Source organism: Hermetia illucens, chromosome 1 (assembly GCF_905115235.1).
Source record: "Hermetia illucens chromosome 1, iHerIll2.2.curated.20191125, whole genome shotgun sequence".
Lineage (NCBI taxonomy): Eukaryota > Metazoa > Arthropoda > Insecta > Diptera > Stratiomyidae > Hermetia > Hermetia illucens.
This window is the reverse complement of record NC_051849.1, coordinates 212,281,560-212,305,798: the sequence shown is the minus strand read 5'-3', so window position 1 is coordinate 212,305,798 and position 24,239 is coordinate 212,281,560. Positions and strand designations below refer to the sequence as shown.

The window sequence follows — 24,239 nt, the reverse complement described above, 5'->3', positions numbered from 1 at the left end:
GCGTTTTGGTGTACTAGCTGTAATCATCACGGATTAGGGAGTTCAGTTTGAGTCTACTCTTTTCTGGGAGTTAGGCAAGCTTCTCGGTATTAAACGCCATAGGACTACCGCATACCATCCACAGTCCAATGAGATGTTGGAACGTTGGCAACGGACACTAAAGGGCGCCTTAATGGCTCGCGATGATCCGTTGTGGTCGCGGTCCTTGGCTTTGGTTCTCCTTAGCTGGGTGGTGTATGGAGAAAATCTGCGCCTCCCCACCGACCCTGTGCTGGATATTCGAGTAGGGCATGCCTCGACTTCCGCATGCCTCGTATGTTCAGAGACGCGGTTTTGAAGCTGCGGCCGATTCCACCTTCCCGACACACGAAAACGGAAGTCGACACCCCAAAGAACCTTGAGACGTGCTCACATGTCCTCATTGGAGTGGACTCTCTTCGGAGACCGTTCGGGGCGGATCCGAGTGGGCGAATCGTCAGATCCGCGCAGAAACCCCATTGGCGTGATCACGTGGGTGGCTCTGCTGAACCCGCACGGTTTCAGCTGGGGGCGGAGAACCACGAACGCATCGCCGTGGTGACGCTGACGGCCTTGCAAATCAGCCGCTGCAAGAAAAAAGATCACTAACCAAATCCCCCCCCCCCCCTCTCCCCTTCATCTCAAGGGAGAAATTATGAAAGTCCGTCATCGAAAAACAGATGGGAGACAGAAGCAACCTTATCTACGCCGATCTGTGGGAGCCAGGTTCAATATTCCCCGAAATAAACTTCTTTATTGTCAAGTTGAAGTTTGTGTCGAGACTCAGAACAAATTTCAAGCCGCGGGTATGAAAGTTTCAGAAATGGATTCGCTGCAATTCCAGAAATGCTGCTTCAAATGAATGATGAAGTTATCTCAACTGTTCACTTCCTTGTTTTTGTGAAAACACAGTCATATGTATATTTCGATGCAATTGTGACTGTAGGCCTGTATAGTCTTCTATGCCTGTAAGAGAACCTTTGCGAAGAAATGGGATCTCCGGCCGAAGATGGTTCTCTGGATGTACACCGCTGTAGTGCGTCCGATCCTGATGTACGGCTCTATTGTATGATGGCAGGCTTTGAAGAAGAAATACAATAGAACGAAGCTTAATAGGATTCAAAGAACCGCGTGTGCAGGTGCTACGAGGGCTCTGCAATCCTGCGCGGCAGATGCTCTCAATGTACTCCTACATCTCCTCCCCTTAGACCTTCACATCAAATATGTTGCAGCGTGCAGTGCCGTCAGACTACGTGAGTCCGGATGCTGGGCAGCGAAGTCCTACGGCCACAGCAACATCCTAGATGAAATACCTCGAGAAATCTGGGCATCCCCCACGGACTATGTCACACGCAAGCTGAACTGCACGAGAAACTTTGCTGTGGACCTTCCAACCAGGGCAAAGTGGAAGACCGGCGGCGTGTTGCAAAACTATGACACGGTATTCTTCACGGACGGATCAAAGATGGCTTATGGAGTCGGCGCGGGGGTTTTCTCGAATAAACACGGTGTATCCAATTCGTATGGTCTCCCAGGTTTCGCCAGTGTATTCCAGGCGGAAGTACTGGCGATATTGGAAGTCTGTCGATGACTGGAGCGTGATTCGAGCTCCAAGCGTAACATAGCCATTCTAACAGACAGCCAAGCGGCTATCAAGGCCTTGTACTCAACGACGACATCTTCCCGGTTGGTGGGGCAGTGCAGAGACGCGCTCAACCATCTGGGCGGCACGCTCAAGATCACTCTCCTCTGGGTTCCCGGGCATAGGAACATGGAGGGGAATGAGCGGGCTGACGAATTGCCCAAGCAAGGCTCTGCTCTTGGCAGTCCCTCGGGGAATACAGTCGGTGTTCCGCTGGCGACTGTCGGGGGCCGAGTCAACTCGCACTGCCAAGCAGCCGCGGGCCTGAGATGGCAAAGACTTACAAGCTGTGCCAAATCAAGGAGAATTTGGCCCGCTTATAACATAGCCCGATCACGAGAGCTCCTGTGCCAGACGCGTGCAAATGCATTCAAGATTACGGCGGTCTGCACGGGGCACTGGCCCATAGGGGACCATGCCGCTAGGCTCGGCTTACCCTACAACTCGCATTGCCGAAGCTGCGGAGAAGGAAGGGAAACCCTCATGCACTTTCTCTGCGATTGCTCAGCTCTGGCTCGAGTCAGGCTGCGGACACTGGGTAAACCATTCTTTGGGGACCTCAGTGAGATTTCTAGCTGCAGGGTCGGAGAGCTGTTTTCCTTCGTGAATGCTACGAGCTGGCTCTGAAGATCCGAACCAGCTGGACTCTGCTTCCCTGTTCCTATAACAACAATCACGGTCTTAGGAGTTTGTGGCATCAAAACGGCGCACCAAAGCGCTAATTGGGCTCCTCGGAGCGGCCACTGATACCTACATACCCTATCATAATTTAAGAACAAATAATCATGGTTAAACCTTCTACGCCCACACCGACAAAAACTTCTCTATGGCACTCACGCTTGGTGATATTTCAGGGATGTGTGTAAGGTGAGAAGATATGATTACATAGTGGAAATGTTTTCTAACAAACTTGATGGCACACTAAAGTGTGGAGTCAGGTGCTCCCCCACAGGGTCCGCCCGTCAATAATTTGATGGGGATTTAGGTCAGACTTACATCCTCAAACAAATTATTTTTTCTACGAATTTTCAAATACTCGATACGCCGAACTTTTATCTTATTTTACCATGAACACGCACAACACATTTAAGGATAATATCTTTCATACTACACCCAGCATGTACAATCTTCCTCCTCACAATCGTACACCATTCAAGCCCATGCCAAATACATATAGCCAAAACCAAGTACCTTTTGTAATTTCTAATTTTTTCGTGTTTTATATCATCACTCATTCCTCTATATGATGCACAAAAAGAAGCACACATTCATTATTGAGTAATAGCGATTCTACGTGTACTTACATTGCCTCTGCAAAAGTGACCCTTTGTCTTGGGGTCATATTTAAATTCCCTCGAGTTCGCTTATCATAAAAGAATATGACGAAAGTTGAAAGTAAGGCAACTGTAAAATAATGAGTGTATTTGAAATTATTGCTCAGGAAATTCCATTACTATTACTTACCCGTCAACCAGCCAATGAAAAATATCTCCAACCAAGTAAAATCTTGGTCACATGCATCCAAAATGGCTCCAGCTATAATACTAACAACGGCAAGTCCTAGATTTTGCACTGATTGGCAGCTGTTGAAGGATATTAGTTAAAACAAATGCTTATTACGGCAATGAGTGGAAAAACTTACATGCCATAGGCGGTACCCAATTGATATTCAGGTACAATTAATGCAACAAGAGGCCATAAACTACTCGCTAACATCGAATATGAGATACCCATTAAAACCATTCCAACGTAAGGATTCAGATAAGTGAAACCCAGTATGAAATGTGCTCCGATGGTTGATGAAATTGATAGTAACATCCATGTTACATTGCGTCCTGCTCTATCGATTATGAATCCAAATAAAGGACTTGCAACCGCAGAAATAATGTAAACAATTGACGTGACTGCATTGGCTTGATCTGGCGTGAAATGGAATTTGTTGATGAAAAATCCTCTGGAATGGCGGAAGAAAGGTTCGTTATTATTTTCAGTAAAACATTAATAATTTAAGGAAAATAGAACTTACTTTCCCAGAGCAATAAATGGGAAGATCGCTACATAATAAGCAACACAAATTATCGATACCATCCAGAAAGTAGCTTTGAATGTAACAACATCACTTAATCTAGCTGTTTCGCCGGTTGGATTATCCACGCGGCGTAAAATTCTTTGTGCTCGCTTATCCATCCACCCTGGAAACAATATTCACGGTAAACATGACATATTCAAATTTTATCAGTGTGTTTTCATTAGTTCTCACCAAGGACCAGAGCACACATAAATGACATAACGCAGGTGAGGGCGGCCAGTAAAAGAACCACACCAATTGCTGAATGTCCCTTGTAAATTGTATTTACGTATTTATAGAGTGGTTCCATAACAATGAAATTGACTGTACTTCCAACCCTAGCGAACGATAATTGAAGGCCAAAAACCATGTTAAGTTCTTTGCCTTTGAACCATACAACGGCATAGTTATTTTGCGCTACTGCCAGCGATTCAGCACCAATACTGAAAAGGAAATTGTTAATTGATCAAAAACATAGAACGCAGCAAATTGTAAAATAAGATCCTCTAGAAATTTAGCTAATTAAACAAACTTTGCATACATTGTAGGACTTTTCTTGATAAAATGTAATCAGTTAATTTCCAAATAACAATTAATCATTTAATATCTTACCCAAAGATAAATCGACCCACAACCATTATCCAGAATCTATCTAAGATAGCTCCTGTTGCAAATAATATTTGTCCGACCAGCAGAACAAATAAATAAATAATGGTGCCCATTCGAATGCCAAAGACGCGATCGATTAAAAAGCCACCGATAAAGCATAGTACTACGTTCGGCCATGAGTAAATTGAATATAGTAATGTGAATTGTGTTGTATTTATATCTAAATCAGGTTTGAAATGATCACGTAACGCTCCCGGATTATCGTAACAGAAATATGATCCTGAAAAAGAAAGATGGAAGGAAGTTAGTCCAAGTTTATTTTTGCACAGAATAAAAAGTCTACTTGTTTACATTTCTATGGAAATATTTTCGCGTATTTGGTCTACGAGATCAAGTTATGTTATTTTCACATCAATTGTTTCTATTGAACGGTTTTATGCATGTGGGATGATGTGAAATATTTCAAAGTATAGGTAGCTTACATAACGAGGAAATCTATGAGCGATACCACAACCGTCTGGTTGTGGATAAAATCCCACTCAATAACATCATCAAGATGGAGAGATGTGCGTCGTCATCCAAGAAGAGGAAGGCGACGAGTACAACTTCGTCCAGCGGAGGAAAAAGAGAAACAAAGAAAAGGTGAGTGTAAGTAGAGTTAATGCCCCTCCGGCAAACTCTCAGGCACCCTCCCCCCAGGCTACTCGCCCAAAAAAGGCAGAAATTCCGCCCATCACTGGGTATATAATTAATGTTCCTCAATTCTTGAGGATATTAAAAGAGAAAGGATTAAAAGCAACCCTAAAAAATACGACGGCCGATAGGACCCTCATTTTTGCTCAAAGTCTTGAGGATCATGCAGCGATCTTCAACCTTATTAAGGGGGGGGTAAGGTCAAATCGTACAAAAAAAGCCATGTTTTTGTGATTTTTTTTCTAACGACACAGTTAAAATTTATTTACTCAACCAATGGTACATTAAAGTATGACATTCGAAGAATGTTTCATCAAATTTTTACAAAGAAATATTAAAAAATACGGCAATGGCAGCAATTGTTCGGACGTGTCTCGAAAAAAAGTTGAATTGCGGTGCCCCTCATAACTTGGTGCTGGATCATTTGAAATCAAAAAATCAAAGTTCATTCGTTAGATAATAGTTTTCCCCAGGTAACGCTGTCGAGTTTTTTTTTTTTCCAAATTTTTTTCATTTTTTCGAACACTTTAAAGTGAAAAACACAATTTTGTGGAAAAAAATCGGTTAATTTGTTATTGCAAAATCAAAATTATGAATAAAAAAAAAAAAAACTCGACAGCGTTACCTCGTAAATGATGTACAGAAATAGTGTTTAAAATTTCAAAAGGATCGGTGCAGTAGTTTTGGAGTTATCAGGGGCACCGACTTTGAAAACGTGAGTTGTGGGAAAAACGTTTTAAAGTTTTAATCACAAAAAAATCTAGTTAAAACGTTTATAAGCGAATTTTATCGACATACCTCACACTGAGTCATCAATGCCAGGTCCATAGAGGATGTTGCTATCATCGATGATGTCTAATGCATCTTTTTGCTCCTGCCTACGAAGAATCCTGCCTTTTTTGGTTTGTCGTTCAGCTTCAGCTCGGGGCGTTGGGGTTGGTTCGGGTATAGGTACAAAAATCCGGCAGGTATAAAAATACTCATAACTTCGTCAATTTTGCTCCAATTGACTTGAAAATTTAACACAATATTCTTCAGATATTACGGATTGAATTTCGAAAATAAAAAAAAAATTAAATACCCTACCCCCCCCTTAAGGAAAAGGGACTGCATGCCACGACCAGTACCCCTCCGGCTTTAAGGACTCAGTCCTTGATCATCCGTGGTCTTCATAGAGAGACTGACCCGGCTGACATAATGCGCGAACTCAACGAAGAGTACCCGCACCTAGAGTTGAAAAGTGTTTCAAATCTAGTCACGCGAGCCGACAAACTGGCCCACAGCCTGAACCCGGCGCTTTCATTGAAGTCGCAATCGGGGCTATTCATGGCTACTTTCGAGCCAGAACAAGATCTAAACGAAGCATTTAAGGTGAAATATATCCTTCCCCAGAAAATTTCGCTTGAGAAAGTTAAGCCGTTTCAAGAAATGCAGTGCTACAACTGCCAAAACTTCGGGCATATCGCCATCAATTGCTCCATCGCACACCGGTGCGTGAGGTGCATGAAAACCCATGTGCGAGGGGAATGCTCAAAACCCACCGCAGACAAACCAACTTGCTGCAATTGCGGCTAGTCCTGACACCCCGCCAACTACCGCGGATGCCCGGCATACAAGGACATGGTTGCCAGAAGGGAAGCTGGCAGGGCGAAAAAAAAATGCCGAGACCATGAAAGCCAAACAGGGAGTGACTCAGATGTCACAGAGCTTGGCCAAACCGGGCATTTCTTACGCTCAAGCAGCTAGGAATACTCTCCCGAGAGCTGCAGCGCCCCGAACTCCTCTTACAAAAACAACTAGGAACACTATTCCTAGAACTACAGCCCCTTAAGTCCCTCAAGGCAACAAATTGGCCTTCCAAAACTTGATCGAAACTCTCGCTTCGGCCCAAACAAATGAACAACGACAATTAGCCGCTATCCAACTTTTGATGAGTTTATGGAGTTAAAAGTCGTCACATTTAACTCCGCGTCCTTGGTCTCACACGCCCAACGTGCCATCGCACAAGAGTTGGTCGATTCCCTGAAAGCAGACTTCTTCTGTGTTTTAGAGACACATTTAAAAAGCAGGCACAACGTTAATTTTACCGGATAATGGACGACACCAACAGCGGTTCCGCCCTTTTATTCAGAAAAGACTATGCATCTGAGGAAGTCTCCATCAAAAACCTGCAGAACTGTACCCAGTGCAATAAGATCATTCGCCCATACTAACTGGGATAAATTCAGGGCAGAATTAGCACCACAGCTAAACCTGAAAAAAATCACTGCCTCGCAAAACCTATTATTCTGTTAAGGGAAAGTCGCAAAACCTAACGGACAAAGAAATCGATGAGGCCATCATCTTGGCTACTGATGCCATCAACTCTGCTACACGCAGAAACACAAAGCTCCTCAAAATCGATGAGATTCAGTTCAATAAACTGCCGCACGAGATAATGAAACACCTGAAAGTCAGAAAAATCTGGCGCAGAAATCTCAAATGAAACTTCGACAAAAATGGCAACAGAACTAACACGGAATATAAAGTGTTAATTTCGCGGATTAACTGCCTTAGTACATTAATCCGTCAAATGGTGGAAACCTTTTTGAGCTTATCACAGTTCGCAGCCATCACTAAAAGCCTTAACGGCAAAAAATCAACTGGACCAGATGACATAGCAAATATTGTCATCAAAAACCTCCCTAGGGCATCAATGAAGTTCCTTCTTGCAATCTTCAACAACTGCATCAATAATGGTTACTTTCCCACTACTTGGAAAGTAGCAAAAATAATCGCTCCCACGAACCACAAAACTTCAGGCCCATCTCTCCCCTCTCCAACTTGGGCAAGCTCTTCGAAAAAGTATGGACAGTGGGATTAGTCCAACATTGCGATCGGAAAAACATTATTCCGAACCATCAATTCGGGTTCCGGACAAAGCACGGGACCCAACACGCACTAAGCTACCTTCACGATTCAGTGAGTAGCAGACTTAACGTCAATAACAAGCCCACAGTAGTGTGTACATTAGACCTCGAAAAGGCATTTGATTCCGTGTGGGTCAACGGACTTATCTTCAAATTAATCAGCCTTGATTTCCCTATCCCGGTGATCAGACTTATAATAAGTTTCTTCGAAGATAGGCATTTTTACGTCAGCGTGAGAAATGATTATTCCGATCTCCTACCGGTCACTTCTGGAGTACCGCAGGGATCCATTTCAGGACCTACAGTCTACAACATTTTCACGGCCGACGCTCCAATCCCAGAGAGCGGCACAGAACTATTACAGTTCGCTGACGAGACGCTTATCTTCTCGTCGAGCCTCCGACTCGGTAAGGCAGCTAATGCTATAGAGAAATACTTAACAGATCTCTGCAAATACTACCAGACCTGGGGGATAAAAATCAGCGAGGCTAAAACACAGGTTATTACTCCTCGGAGAAAATCCAGATACTTGGGATCTAGATCTATCCACAGAAAAGCTAAACGCTTAAAGCTACGCATCGGGAATACCGTAGTAAACAGTTCACAACAAATGAAATACCTGGGAATGCTATTTCATGAACACCTACGATTCGACCCCCACCTTAATCTTGCTCTCAGCAGAGCACGCGGTGCACTAAGTAAAATCTACTCTATTCTTCGTAAAAGAGTAGGACTTTGCACTAAATCTAAACTAACCCTATACAAAGTCCTCATAAGACCGATTCTTTGCTACGGAGCCCCTACATGGATCTCTTGCTCGACCAAAGCTATGAAGAAGTGCGAGTCCTTCGAGCGCAAAATTTTGAGACACTGCGTCGGCTTGTCGTACAATTGGAAAACCAAGAAGTGCGGCCGCAACGCCGAAATGTATAGGCGAGCAAAAGTTAAACCTCTTCGAGAGTTCGCTCTCAACCTGTTAGAAAGATTCTTCGAAAGAACGGAGAATCACCCCAATCCACTCATGAGGCAACTTTATCTGGAGGGTAACTCCACCCCATTGGCCACAATCTTAAGGCCTTGCCAAATTGTGAGCTCTGCATTAAAACCCGCCATTGTCTCTCTTTTCGACACTCCTTGCCTGGTAGGGGTGCACAGAGGTTAAGCGCGAAATTGTGTGTTATATTTATTTATTTATTATTATTTATTAGATTAGATTAAGTTAGAATAAGTAAGTAAATAAGCCTTCTCGCGCTCTAGGTGCAGGCGCAGTTTTTTTTCAAATATATGTCCAGTTTTTTAATCATTAATTGTCAAGATCTATGTGTAAAGTAATTACACCGTAAAAAGTAATGTCAAAGAAGGTCGGTCAGGCCAAACATTGTAATAGCCACCCGTTTTTTTTTTTAATATTTAATTATGACACATAAGCTACATTTAGGCTAGTAATAAGAAACAAACGCTATGTATTTAATGTAAGTCACTGGTTTTTAATTAAATGATTTTAAAATGAAAAAAAAAATGACCATCGTCAGTGGTTGAAGACGACCTGGAGAGAGAGAGAGAGAGAGAAGAGCTATCCCAAAAACCTAAAAAGTTGGCGAAATTGACCGTGAAGGTCCGCTCGCAAATATTGAAGCTCCATCTAAGCGCTTGGCCGACACGTGTTTGCACGCCTCTGTGCGAATCAGGCTCGGAAATGTGGGGAGGCCCTTTGAGCGCTACGATCCCCCACGTATCATTATACAAAATTCACGTGTCTATACCGATGCGTGGGTCCGCACCGGATCTGCTCCCATAGATCAATGACTGGCACGATTTTTTCCCCATTAAGTAGATCAAAATGAATAAAGTTCATACCCAATATTATAACATAGTGGAATCTGAAAAATACGTAGCATTCGCTGGTCTTGCGAAACGTGTCTTACGTCAGGTTGATAAGAGGAATCATTTAATTGTACGCGGTATTTCTTCTTTCTTCTACGTAGGAATTTTCACTAATCTCCTACATCCCCTCCCGACTCCATGATGTTTCCGTCTTTAAATTACTCAGTTCAAATGATCAATTTATAATAGCTTTGCTGGTAAAATCTCTCGGAACGGAATCCCATTATATTTAATAATTCTACAATTGTACATTTTCGGAAATAGAAACAAACCTTGCCCATTATAATTTCTATGCTATGTATATGCCATGCGTGCAATCAAGTGCATTTTGGGCTAACTGTTCGGTGTGGGCGATAGAGAAGTACTTGTGTGTGTAAGATCGTTATTGATGGGCGCGAGTGTTGGTGGTTGACGATTTATTATTTGAGGCAAGGAAAGAACAGGTTCTTTATCCAGGATGACGGCGCAGTCACCAGAGCGACAAAGAGCAAAACGAATAGCGAGAAAGCGAAATCGGGGACTTGAAAACAGTTCGCTTCGAGATCTCGTAGTGAACGGACGTGTTGCGGAGCAATCCAAGTGTTCTAGGAACGGAAAATTAAAAAGTGACGGAAGTGTTAAGCGGAGTGCTCTGTAGAGGGCGAAGACCGGGGACCCCTCGGACGAAGAGGAGAACCCGAGCCCCGGAGACGAGAATCGAGTAAATCTGCTCGATATAATTAAAATGCTGAAGGAGGAGATCGCGGAGCTCCGGGCAGAGCTCAGAGCAGAACGTGAAAAACGGCAGGAGAAGGAAAACCTGCAAATCGGACAGCCCATTGAAGTGGACGATATCGTGGGATGTGCGTCTGCTTTCGCTGGAGCTGTCTCGGTAGAGCCGACCAACTTTGAAGCCAACAATGTTGGAGTAAACAAGATCGAAACCAGCAACATCACTGCCGCAACATCGGAGGACGAAGACCCATTCAACTTCGTCACAAGACGTAAGTCAAAAAGGGACGTAAGTCAAAAAGGAGTAAGGTTAGTGCCAAAAGTATTAAAATTAGTGAAAGCACTCCCCAGGCAAATATTACCCCAACCCCCGCTCAGAAACCAAAGAAGCAAAAGATACCGGTAATTACCGGATATTCATTAAATGTTCCTGTTCTGTTAAAGTCCCTTAAGGCAAAAGGGATAAAGGCTACGTTCAAGAACACGACGGCGGATAAGACCCTCATTTTCGCCGAATCCATCGAGGATCACGGCAAAATATTCGCTCTCATCAAAGAGCAAGGCTTAAACGCCACAACAAGCACCCCTTAATCCCTGAGGACGCAGTCCCTCATTATTCGAGGATTACATCGGGAAACCGATGCTATAGAAATTCTGGCGGAGCTCAAAGTTGAGCATCCGCAGCTTAAAATTCGGTCTGTAGCCAACTTCTTTTTCAAATCAGGACAAAGCTCTACATAAGGGGAATCCTTCTCTCCCAATGAAGTCTCAATCGGGACTTTTTATAGTGACGTTCGAGCCTTCTCAAGAGCTCAACGACGCCTTAAGGTGAAATACATTCTACACCAGAAGGTTACCTTAGAAAAAATAAGACCGTTGGGACAGATTCAATGTTTCAATAGTCAAAATTTTGGGCACGTTGCTCAAAATTGTACAATTGTACATCGGTGTGTTAAGTGCACCACAAAACATCCCCGTGGCGACTGCCCACGCCCCTCAACGGAGGTGCCGCAATGCTGCAACTGCGGCAAAGTCGGACATCCCGCCAGCTTCCGCGGTTGCCCAGCATATAAAGATATGCTGGCCCGAAAAGAAGCTGCCAAAGTCCGTAAATCTAAAGAAGCACAGCAGACCAAACAAGCAGTAGCACAACTGTCGCAAAGTTTGGCCAAACCAGGCATATCTTACGCCTAAGCCATGAAACAATCACTGCCTCGGGTGGCCCCTGCATCTCCACCTCCAACAAAGTCTCTCCCAAACCAGCCGGCTGCATTCCGTGAATTGGTTGGAGCCCTCACCTCAGCCAGCACGAATGAACAACGGCAATTCGCTGCCATTAAACTTATTCTTAATTTATAGAGTTAAATATCGTTACTTTTAACTCCGCGTCCCTTGTATCTCACGCCAAACGTGCCACTGCCCAGGTGTTGATCGACTCTCTGAAAGCAGACATTTATTGCGTTTCGGAGACCCATCTTACAAGCAGGCATAACGTGAACTTCACCGGATATAACATTATCCGGGACGATAACAACACCGGCTCTGCCCTATTCATCAAAAAAGATTATGGATTCGAGGAAGTCGCCATAGACAACCTGCTAACCTGTTCCGCTGCGGCGGCTTTCATTAAAACGGCTGGCTATAAACGGATTCTCATTGTCTCCGTTTATATTAGGTGCCAATCTAGAAATGAGGAACTGGGCCATGACTTAAAAGTCTTGAGCGATCTCCAGTTGAAATCTAATTACCTTGTCTTTGGAGGCGACTTCAACTCCAGGCACACTCACTGGGGCGACACGGCCATTAACTGTAATGGGAAAACCCTGCTCAAATGGATCCACGACCCTTTCTCGCCTAGCAATCTCGTGATGGTCTTGCCGAATTCTCCGTCAAGGCCCAGTAGTCAATCTATATTAGACTACTTCCTTCTGTCTATGGAAATGAACCAAGCTTTCAGGTAATATCATGTGATACCTTACCAGGCATGTCCGACCAATTCGCGGTCAATCTCAAACTGTCTTCACCTCTTTCTCTGAAAAAAAGAGTAATGACCACAATTAGGCCTTTCGCCCACACTGACTGGGATAAATTCAGGGCTGAGTTAGCACCAAAACTCAACTTGAAAAAGCTCTCAAATAACCGCAATCGATCGGACAAAGAAATCGACGAGGCTATTAACTTGGCGTCTGACGCTATTGACACTGCTACACGCAGGAACTCTAAGCTGATAAAAGTCGACGAGTTTGAATTCAATTCTCTTCCACATGAGATAATGCTCCACTTGAAAGTTAGACAGATTTGGAGGCGTAATCTCAAGCGCAAATTTCACGAGCACGGGAATAAAATAAATGCAGAATATAAAGCATTACTCTCCCGGATTAACTGTCTCAGTACGCTAATCCGTGGTATGGTGGCGACTTTCCGTAGCAAGGAATTGACCCGCAAACTTGCAGACATTAAGCCTGGAGCTAATATATTCCAAAATATCAACAGGGTAGCCGGGAAATACAAAGCCCGCAACTTTGTTCTAACCCAAAACAAAGTGCGAGTCTGCAGTTATGCTGAGAAAGCAAAAACACTTGGGGAATACTTCGAGCGGCAGCTCAACGCAACACCTTCGAGCAACAGAACGACTCTCACTGAGACTGTTGATTCAACAGTCAGGACTTCTAGGAACTGCTACAGAATCACATCTTTTTCTGCCCAGAACCCTTCCAACAAGCCTACTGATTCGAGCAAATTTCTGAATTTATCACAACTCACTGCTATTACCCATAACCTTAACGGTAAAAAGTCAGCAGGCCCAGATGGAATTACGAATTTCATCTTAAAGAATCTTCCAGTAGCCTCCATTAAGTTCCTGCTTGTGGTTTTTAATAACTGCATTAATAATGGCTACTTCCCATCCACCTGGAAAATAGCCAAAATTATAACCATTCGGAAAGGAGGTGTCTCCTGTGAACCTGGTAACATCAGACCCGTTTCACTTCTATCTAAGAAAGCATGGACCGTAGGGCTGGTCCAACATTGCAATCTTAACAACATTATTCCAGACCATCAGTTCGGTTTCCGTGCTAAACACGGAACACAGCACGCCCTGAGCTACCTTCACGATACTGTGGCCGGCAGACTTAACGTCAATAACAAACCCACGGTAGCTTGCGCTCTGGATTTAGAAAAGGCCTGGAGGTCTGGTTAAACGGGCTAATCTATAAACTGATCAAATACGAATTCCCAATCCCGACGATCAGACTTGCCATCAGTTTCTTCGATTTTTACGTCAGTGTCGGAAATGGGATTTCCGATCTCTTGTCGGTTACTTCTGGGGTGCCGCAGGGATCCATTTCTGGTCCTACTTTATACAACATTTTCACTGCTGATGTCCCCTTCCCTAAGGTCGGTACAGAACTTATGCAGTATGCCGACGACATACTCGTCTACTCCTCTAATTTTCACCCAGACAAGACTAAGCTAATTCTAAGCTACTTTTAAGCAAAATGTATCAAATGTAAGACACTAATTGGAAATAAATAAAATGCAAAAAATGGACTTGAAAACGCGGCAGTTGACGCCGCTTCAACTTCTGTTCTTTTCTGATGACAAAGCTAGCAGGATGGATAGTCCAAAGTAACAAATTTAAAAGTGAGGTGTTCAAAAAGTGCATGTTTAAAAATTTCAAGGGAAAGTATAATAGGCTGCAGCCTAAGAAATCGAAATAGAAAATTATTGACGGGGGTGCTTAAAGGCCTAGAAAAAGAGAGTTTATATCAGCGTTTGATGATGAGAAATCTAAACGCAATTTATGCCTTTTTAGAGCTGGAGAGTAGCGATAATGAGATTCCGGGATTGACGGCGACTGGAGGAGATGTCAGCTCCCATCCAGATTTCCCAGCTTCCGTGACAACCTCATCCTCCCATAGAATCTGATCGCAAAAAGAGAAAGTTTCAGTTTTCTTGGCTCCATTACGATTGCTCACATTATTCGGCAATTTGTTTACTCGCAACCCGAGGTAATAAACATTGTGTCCTTATGGTTCCCTTTTGTCTCCTTCTTTGTGCGGGCGCATACCAGGCAAAGCAGTCCAGCTAGTTGGTGGCAGCGAGCAGGCGTGGCTCGGGATTTTGTACCAACTGGGATATGAAGAGGAACGACGTCGAGGTCATTGGTTTTCCTCCTTCGATTCCAGCCTTGGGCCATACAGTTTTTTCAGTCGCCTGCACGCGGCTAATTTTCTTTATTGTATTATTATTTTCAATGGCATCTCGTCTTGTTTAGATACATGACACAATTTTTCCTTCTTATTCGATTTTGATGCGGTCACAACACACCAGGTTTAGGACGCGTGAAGTATTTATGTGTGGTGTGAGAGGAAGTGAAATATTAAAAAGGATACCCCACATTCCAGAACTTGGCTATCACAGAGGTGTGTGTTGGCTCTTCCGCTTTTAAAGAATTTCGGAAGAAATGAAAAGAGTAGAAGAATTTTTGTTGGATGCTTCTGTACCAACCACATTAATATCCTCGGAATTTTTGTGGGGCAGCCGGTAGAATTTAGATTACTACTCCATCTCCTATACTGCTTACTATCCACTGCTATGACAAGAGGACGCGGAGGAGTTCAATAGACGATGCCATGTTGCCTACTTGAACTGCGCTGACGACATTTGTTTGTTTTCTCATCGAATTATGGATCTTGGCAAAGTAGCTTTGGACTTGGAAAAGCAGACATGCAGAGTCGGACTGAAGATAAACACCAACAAAACCAATGTTCTCAGTTTAACTGATCTTCGCAATACTACTATTTATATTACTATGAAAACATTGAGGGTGTTGAACAGATTGTATACTTAGGGTGCGTTGTTCCGACCCGATTTCCGACAGAATGGGCATATTTTTTGGGAGTAGGGTAGAGAATGCGTTTACGCACAGAGTGTTGGACTCCCGCAACAGCACGCTGGCGGACTACCAACTAAACACCTCCCTGTCATCAGAGAACTAGCTTGGGACCGTTTGACACATTACTTCGGGCTAGCCCTCCCGCTCTCCCGGCTTTGGGAGCCTTCAACTCAGGGAATTCTTTTCACCAACGGGAGCGGAGGAAGGGAGCTGTTGTTAGTTCAGGGAACCCCTTATCGTCCGATCCCTCCGCCGATCGTGTTCAATCTTCTTCGTAATAAGAAGAGCGCGAACATAATGCGCAATACGATTCCAGCTGCAGCGCTCTTCAGCATCTCTCTGGCAATATTGTCTGGAGAGAGCTCCCCTGCGTCTGCATAAAGCTGCTGGCGTAGGCCGTCCCACCTCTCGCAGAAGAAAAAGGTGTGTTCAGCGTCCTCCGCCACTCAATTACAGAACACACAATCAGGAGATCGCGCGTTCCCAATTCTGTGCAGGTAAGACTGAAAACCTCCATACCCACTTAGAAGTTGGGTAAGGAAGTAATCAATCTCCCCGTGCGTTCTGTCCAATCATGGGTCTAATTTGTCGATGAGCCGCGCAGTCCACTTGCCCCTTGGCTCATTTTGCCAAGAAAGTTGAAACTCGCTAAGGGTGCGTTAACGTTCTTCACGGGCAACCACTTCTTTTAAGTTTTCTCCCTTACGGCGATAGATAGCTTTGCGCTCCTTGGCAAGGAGGGCAACGGGGATCACTCTCGCAATCAAAATCACAGCCGGTTCGGAGACGGTGCGATAAGCAAACGCCACTCGCAAAGCTCCGCGCCTCTGCACTTGAGCGAGGCGTTTACGATGCACCTCCTTGTCAAGGGCATCCGCTCGTACCTCCGCACCATAGAGAAGAACGGACTGCGTTCCTCAAATGAGGAGACGTCTCCTAGTTGATATAGGGCCCCCGACATTCGCCATTAGCCGACTCAAGGCCGCGGCTCCAGCTACAGCCCTGTTCGCTGCTGCTTTAATTTGCTCGAAGAAGCTCATCTTTGAGTCGAGCATTAACCCAAGGTATTTAATCACTGGTTTTGACTCTATAGTCAACTCGCCGATCGATATGGGACGCAGGGTCGGGATTCTCCTTCTGGTCAGGATGACTACTCCGATTTTTTCCAGCGTAAGGTTGAAACCGTGAGCAGTCATCCATCCGCTTACCCGTCGCATCAATATGCCAAGTCTGCTTTGCGCCTGTTCAACAGTGCGTCCGGCAACAAGTGCCGCAACGTCGTCTGCATAACCGACCAGGCGCGACTCTTCGGGCATATCGAGGCTCAGCAGACTATCGTAGGAAGCGTTCCAGAGGTCCGGCCCTAGGATGGATCCCTGTGCTACTCCCGACGTGATTTCCATCCTCCTCCTACCTTGCTCTATGAGACGCTAGAGGGCCAGAGGAGGATAATTCAGATAATTCCTCGAAATCCGCAAGAGATAGCTTGGCACGTAAAAGGAGTTCTCTAGTGTGCCTGCATATCTGTCCATCTTACGGAATTGAAGGCATTTCTGACATCAAGCGTTATGAGAAGCACTATCCGTCGAGATCGGTGGCTGTGTGCCCCTGCTCGATTAAACGCATCTACGACCTCCATAACAGAATCCACTGTAGATTTCCTTGTTCTAAACCCGAACTGCCTTGCGAATAAGTCCTCGGCAGCACGGATCGCTTCAGCGAGTCTACCCCTGATGAGTTTCTTGAGCAGTTTTCCGGCCGTGTTAAGCAGACGGGAGCTCCGGGTCTCCTTTACCCTTACTGATCAACGCGAGGCTGGCCACTTTCCTGCGACAAAGAAAAATTCCCTCCTTCAAGCACGCGTTGAACACTTCAAGCAGCAATTCTGGCCGTTGGCTCAAAGAATGGGCATATCGGAGCGATAGGTTGAGTACTTTGATGAGCTACTGAACAACCAGAACATCGGCGAGTTGGAGATTCCGCCAACTGAAGACGACGGACAAATACTGCCACCACCAAGTATAGGAGAAACAGTCCGTGCAATTCATCGGCTTAAAAATCATAAGTCGCCAGGAGCCGATGGAATTACAGCCAAATTGGTTAAATATGGAGGCGACCAGTTACACCAAGTGGTTCATCAACTTGTGCTCAAGGTATGGGATAGCGAATCAATGCCTGACGATTGGCAACGAGGCATTATCTGTCTCATACATAAAAAGGGAGATATCACACAGTGCAGCAATTATAGAGGTATCACGTTGCTGAGTACCATCTATAAGATATTCTCCACTATCTTGCTAGGCCGTATAGCCCCATACGCCCAGAACATCATTGGCTCATACCAAAGAGGCTTCACTCCAGGCAAATCAGCAACAGGTCAGATTTTCTCTCTGCGACAAGCGATGGAAAAACTGTTGGAATATGGATAACAGTTGCACCATCTATTCATTTACTTTAAAGCCGCCTATGATAGCATAGCCCGGGTAAAACTGTACACGGCCATGAGAGAATTCGGTATCCCGACGAAATTGATAAGACTGACTAGGCTGACCTTAACCAATGTGCGAGGCCAGATAAAAGCAGCAGGATCACTCTCAAGACCATTCGACATCAACAATGGTCTACGACAAGGGGATGCGCTATCATGCGTCCCTTTTAACCTGGCCCTCGAGAAGGTGATCCGTGATGCTGAGGTGAATGCAAGAGGTACGATCCTCTTCAAGTCCACCCAACTACTGGCCTATGCTGACGATATCGACATCATGGGAAGAACCACCCGAGACGTTCAAACTGCCTTCATCCAGATCGAGCAGGCGGCGTGAGATCTTGGGCTGCACATCAATGAAGGCAAGACAAAATACATGGTGGCAACGTCAGCACCGAAGACGAATCAACCAACAACATCAAACCGCACTGGTCAAACAGGAAGGATAAGGATAGGAGAATATAACTTTGAGACGGTTGACAATTTCTCCTATCTAGGGTCGAAAATCACAACCGGTAACATGATGATGATGATGAAATCCGCGCACGGTTGTTGTCAGCCAACAGAGCCTATTTCAGCTTACAAAAACTCTTCCGCTCGAAACGTCTCACCATAGGGTCAAAGCTCTTACTGTACAAGACTATGATCTTGCCAGTCCTCATGTATTCCTCGGAAACTTGGGTTCTTAGCAAGAAAAATTGCGAACTCTTGGCCGCGTTCGAGGGAAGAATCCTCCGAAGAATTTTTGGCCCCCTACATGAGGATGGACGATTCCGTAGCCTACACAATGACGAAATGTATGAGCGTTACCATGACCGTCCGGTTGTGGATAAAATCCGGCTCAATGGGTTACGGTAGGCGAGTCACTTAATCCGTATGGATGAGGATGATCCCATCCGGAGAGTCTATAAGGGCAATATCTATGGTAGAAAAAGAAGACGAGGCAGACCCTGCCTAACAATGAACGATGGCGTAGGTCAGGATGCCAGACAGCTTTTAGGGACATCGAATTGGTGGACCTCGGCGCAAAACCGGGATGTCTGGAGTTCCTTATTGAGGCAGGCCTAGACCGGATACGGTTTGTTGCGCCGTTGATGATGTTTTACTAAACCTTGTGAGAATAAGCGACTAACGACCATCCAGTTCCGTTGACATTTGCAGAGCGGAGTGCAGATCAGTTCAATCATTGGCGGACCAACTCACAGGGCGCCTTACTACTAGTGGCAAGGGGTTCGGCCGGAGAAAGGGAGTGTACCAATGTCACGCAAATGAAATCTCCGACCGTGGCGAGGGTTATAGAATAGGCAAACAGCAGGGACCAAAGTGTATCGACTACAGAAATAACGATCACTACGCCTACACTATGCCTAAAACCCGACGAAGGGTGCAAGAATAGGAATTTATCCTCATTGTAAATGAAGTCACCTTATATTCCGAATGCACCGAATTGTAATCCTGAAATAAAATATTTCAACCTTCCCTCTCCCAGATTATCCTTTTTTCTAAATAGCTTATAGGACCCATCATTTTTGGCTCAGTAGTTCTCATCCCCAAATCGAAAGATTCCGGTCCAGAGAATGGAAAATCCTCGGCCAATTTCCCCAACATCGGTAAAAACGAAAACTCTTACAAATATCCTAATTCCTGAAAACACTTCGTATTATTAAAATGTACTTAAATCCAACTGTCCTTGTCAGGAACTGCGAAAATACTGATACAATATGTGTTGCACGGTTGCTCATGAAAAATACCGTGAGAAGAATCGCCCTTTTTGTATTGCCTTCCTGGATCTAGCGTTTGATATTTTCATTTAAAATCTACTGGGAGAACATGTAGTGCCGGAGGAACTCGTCCGCTAGGTTAAATTACTACGGTGATAGGTATAGCAGAACGGTTCCCTGACTCTGCCGGTATTTATCAATGTTGTGTCCACTCGCTACTCCTCTTCACTCTTATCATGGACGCGGTCATGCGGGACACCCTACGGACCAACCTCTCGGAACCTTGAACAAAACTACCCAAAGGTACACCGAAACAACGAGGGCTTCATACAATTGGCCGTTTGAGAGAGAAGGAGTATAAATGGTGTGGAATACCTTGGCATCTCAGGGAGTCGGCCCCCACTCGGAGGAATGGTACTTTTTATTAAGACGTGAAATTGATGCTCCGCTGAAGTATGGCTCCCCTGTGGGTTGGAGTTGTAAAACTCGACCAAAGTATTCCCTGTTGGTCAGAACAGGCGACTAAAACTGATAGATATTTATGGGGTAGCAACCTGAAACTCTCGAAATTATTTATGCTTCGGAAACGATTACGACTCCTCCTAATCAGACTGATCTTTCGGCTACGACCTTTTGCCCGCATTAGTGGTTTATGACTGGATTTTGGAATTGCAAAAGTTTGTCGACGACGGTATCGCATCTCAAAATATTCGTATGCTCCGATTTCAGCTAAATCTTCAGCGATACAGGCTGGACGTTCCAGAGTTAAGCGAGGTAAGATGAGGCACTCTGGTGGCCACTCCTGCTCTTACGGCACTGTGCTGTTGTATTCTAGAAAGTCTGCTGTAAATAAGTGTGGTTCGGTTTTAATAGTTACCGCATCCGTCAGGCACGTTTTCTTGTCCTGGAAACCAGTATCATGCAGAATATTAAGAATGTGATCCCACTCCAGGATGAAAAATACTTCAATAGCGCAGTGTCATACACCAAAGAAGATTATAGATACAGAAGTACAGGAGGCTTTCTATGAGGAATTCAATGCAATTCAGGTGAGGCTTCCTAAAGAGGACATCGCGATTATGATGGAAGATCTGAATGGCAAAGTGGGCTAATATCTTGCTCGAACATGTCAGTCTGACTTCTAGTGCTATTTCTTAATGAGGCCGGAAGTTTTTCACAAGTGGGTTTGAATCCGTTTCCATGTACATATGGAAAATGATGGATCCGTCTGAATTTGCTGAACGGTCGATACGGGTGTTATGAGTCTGGTGACTTTTCCCATTTATCTCTCGGAGATTCCCATTTATCTCTTGAGATTTATCTCGGAGATTTGTTATACAACTTTCATACATAGAACTGAGACTCTCACGTTACAAATATAAAGTTAGAAAAAATATTGAATGAATTATCACTTCGTATTCGTATTTTTTTTTGTAACAATTCTAAACCAACCTACATTCAGGAGATCTATTAAACTTGGGGAAAAACATCCAACCAAATCCACCTTAATCTGTTACGATGAAAAATAAAACAACTCGAAATTCAGGCGACGATTCATTTCCCTCTCATGACAATGATAAGGAGCTTCAATGTTTAAATTAGATAGGTACAGCTAGGCTCAGCTGTGTACGATTCGTTCCACTTTCTACGCTGATAACATATTTCCAACACGCGCAAATGTGAGATTCTCCCTTCAGTTATTATCAAAATTCAATTAACATATTTTACTTTTCCCCGAGAGTAGATTTAGAACAAACCATTGATGTGGTATCACGAGTAAAATTATAATTAACAACGCGTAAAAGTAAGAATGCGGACTTGTTCTAGATAGAATCATGACAAAATAGAAAGATGTTATTTTCCTAGCAAAACAATTTGCATTATTGCAGCGGAGCTACATGGGCAGCTCCAGTTGCTTCTTATAATTTGTTGCAAACAAAGAAATGAATTTTGTCTAAAACGCATATTTGCGTGGCATCGGGGTTAGGATTAAAGTGCAACTAGTAATTCATTAATCGCAAATCTTGAAACTGGGTGTCTTAGCAGTTTTGTTTTTGAATATTAAAGAATTGAAGCGGAAATATAGATAGCATCAGTAGAGAGAGTATGTAAGTGAGGCAAAAGACAAATTCATATCCCCTTATTCTTGGATACATTTGTAGCTTTCAAGATATCAGACTAATATTTAAGGATTTAATATTATTGTTATTATTTTTGCTCCTATAAAACACGCTATCAATTATTTGGGAAATAAATGTTTCTGGCATGCTACGATCGCCTGTCATCCCGTACTTTTCCAAGTACTATTTCTTATCGACAATTGCAAACTGGAACCAAAACGAGAGCAAACATCGAGTCCATTTATTCCAGAGGTCTATCGTATACGAAACTGCTGCATATTCAACACCAATACAATTCAGTTGTTGAATGACTCACGATCGTAATAGCTTTTAACATGAACAAACACTTCAAGATTTGACTGTCGTCACTAATTTAATTAGACCCACGTCTATAATATCTCCACATACAGTTTCGATGGGCACTTTCTATTTCCAGTTTGAATTTGAATTAGACTTACCGAATCCGAGGAGACACATGAATATTAGGGCGATAAATCGATGAACTGGACTCGCTGGGTTGCAACATGCTGACGCTCCGCATCCGGTCAATTCTGGATCTAATTCATTGTCCTCTTGATCACCAAGACCCCTATAGGGGATGGTTTCGTCCAGGATCGGATCTGTGTCATTATTTGCGGGCATTTTTTGTTGTGATGCAAAGTCCGGGCAGCCCGTATGGTCTTTGGAAGGTGGGCTAGTATTCGTAGTGAAATTAGTTCTTATTCTTTTACCCACATTTGTCGCTGTTTTCTTGAATCTGGAAAAAATGTAGAAATATAGTTATTAATTCGGTTCGAACTATTAATTTTGATCTGAAAGTACTTTATATGAATCTGTACGAAGTAATGCGAATGCGTATGAATTCTAAACATTTCTTGTTTTTAGGATCATGGCTATCTTGGTGGCTGTACAAGAGTGGCACACTCACCCCAAGCCATAATCAGTTTCTTTTCAAATTACGCGTATTTGGCGATATTCTGTGCAAAATTTATTTTGCGGCTTGATCGATTTTTTTTGTAAACTCTAGAGTGCATGTCAGAATTGGGTTCATATATTGATAATATATTTACGTAATTTTATTTGTAATTTTTTGAGTCATCTCAAAAATTTTATTTACTTCCTATTTAATTGCAAATTGAAACTTCCCTATCTGCTGTCGATATTCTGTTGAACTTTTTTGATAAACCGCAAAAGGGGAATAGGATTTCACAAGAATTCCGCCATGTTATTTACATAGCATGCTGGTCCCAAGCCCAGGTGGAGAAGGGTTTTAGGTAACATACTTTGTACTATTCTTAGTAAAACAAAAATAAAATACTAAGATCAGGGAAAGAGATGAATAAAGTATAGTTGCAGCTATGATATGACGACACAGTGCAGGAAACTGTTCTACGCTTGCCAGCGAGTGGCGTTACGGTCTCGTCTGACGCCATGCAAGTCTTGTTGGGTGTTGCTTCTCTTGATCTGGAGGTAGTCCGGCTTGCCACAGTCCACAGGATCAGGAGGGGCGTACCTTTGCTGCAAATAGGCTTATTAAGTGTGCATCAGATGGAGCGTCTAGGGCCAAAAGGCTGTTAGATGAGAGTGTAACATCTAAATGGCAGCTTAGATGGAATGAATGTGGGAAAGGTCAGGTCACTATGAGTACGTCAGAAATGTGTCCGCCAGAGGAAATTCCGTCGTGTACTTCGGGCTTGAGATGGGCTTCCTCCTGACGGGGAATAGTAGCTTGAATGAATTTCTCTTTTCGCGGAACCCTGCATCCAGTCAGGGTTGTGTTCTGTGAGGGGGCAGACTCAGAGGAGTACATTGTCACAGCCGGGATACCACAGGGATCGGTACTTGGTCCCCTGTTGTGGAATATCATGTATAATGGGGTGCTTGCTCTTCCCGCCCCAAAGGGGACTACGATTGTCGGCTTTGCTGATGACCTAGCTGTGGTTGTTGCAGCAAAACACCCAGAAGATGTGGAGGTTTACGCAACGGAAACAGTGAGAGCGATAAAGTCCTGGCTAGAAAGGACCGGGCTGACCTTGGCGGACGCGAAAACGGAAGCGGTCTTAATAACGAAACGCAGGAAAAATAATACTGTAAAAGTGGAGGTCGGTGGACATACGGTCGTATCAAAGCCGGCTATCAAATACCTGGGGGTAATAATTGATACCAAATTGAGTTTTAGGGAACACCTAGAGTATGCATGCCAAAAGGCAGCCAGTGCCACTACGGCGCTTGCAAAAATGTTGCCAAATATTGGTGGACCGAAACACTGCCGGAGGTTGGTGCTAGCCGGAGTGGTGCGCTCCATCCTGCTCTACTCGTCGCCGAGGCGCTTGCAAACTCTCAGAGACGGAAGCAGGTGAACTCGGTTTACCGGCGGATGGCTTTGAGGGTTTGCAGTGCTTTTAGAACCACATCAAATGAGGCAGTATTGGTGGTGGCAGGCATGATCCCGGTTGACATTCTGGCCAAAGAAATGAGTGTC

General features: G+C 44.2%; 1 protein-coding gene across 1 annotated transcript in view; it reads right to left on the bottom strand.

The window, feature by feature from the left end:
* Window positions 1-24,239, bottom strand: part of LOC119658210 (major facilitator superfamily domain-containing protein 1-like) — a 37,431-nt gene that overhangs the window by 6,526 nt on the left and 6,666 nt on the right. The window contains exons 2-8 of the mRNA XM_038065477.1: window positions 22,216-22,514; window positions 4,341-4,617; window positions 3,921-4,171; window positions 3,687-3,852; window positions 3,303-3,614; window positions 3,125-3,243; window positions 2,965-3,064 (exon numbers count right to left, since the gene is read on the bottom strand). Coding sequence (XP_037921405.1) covers window positions 2,965-3,064; window positions 3,125-3,243; window positions 3,303-3,614; window positions 3,687-3,852; window positions 3,921-4,171; window positions 4,341-4,617; window positions 22,216-22,399 — 1,409 coding nt within the window. The 5' untranslated portion in view covers window positions 22,400-22,514. The remainder of the gene's footprint in view (window positions 1-2,964; window positions 3,065-3,124; window positions 3,244-3,302; window positions 3,615-3,686; window positions 3,853-3,920; window positions 4,172-4,340; window positions 4,618-22,215; window positions 22,515-24,239) is intronic.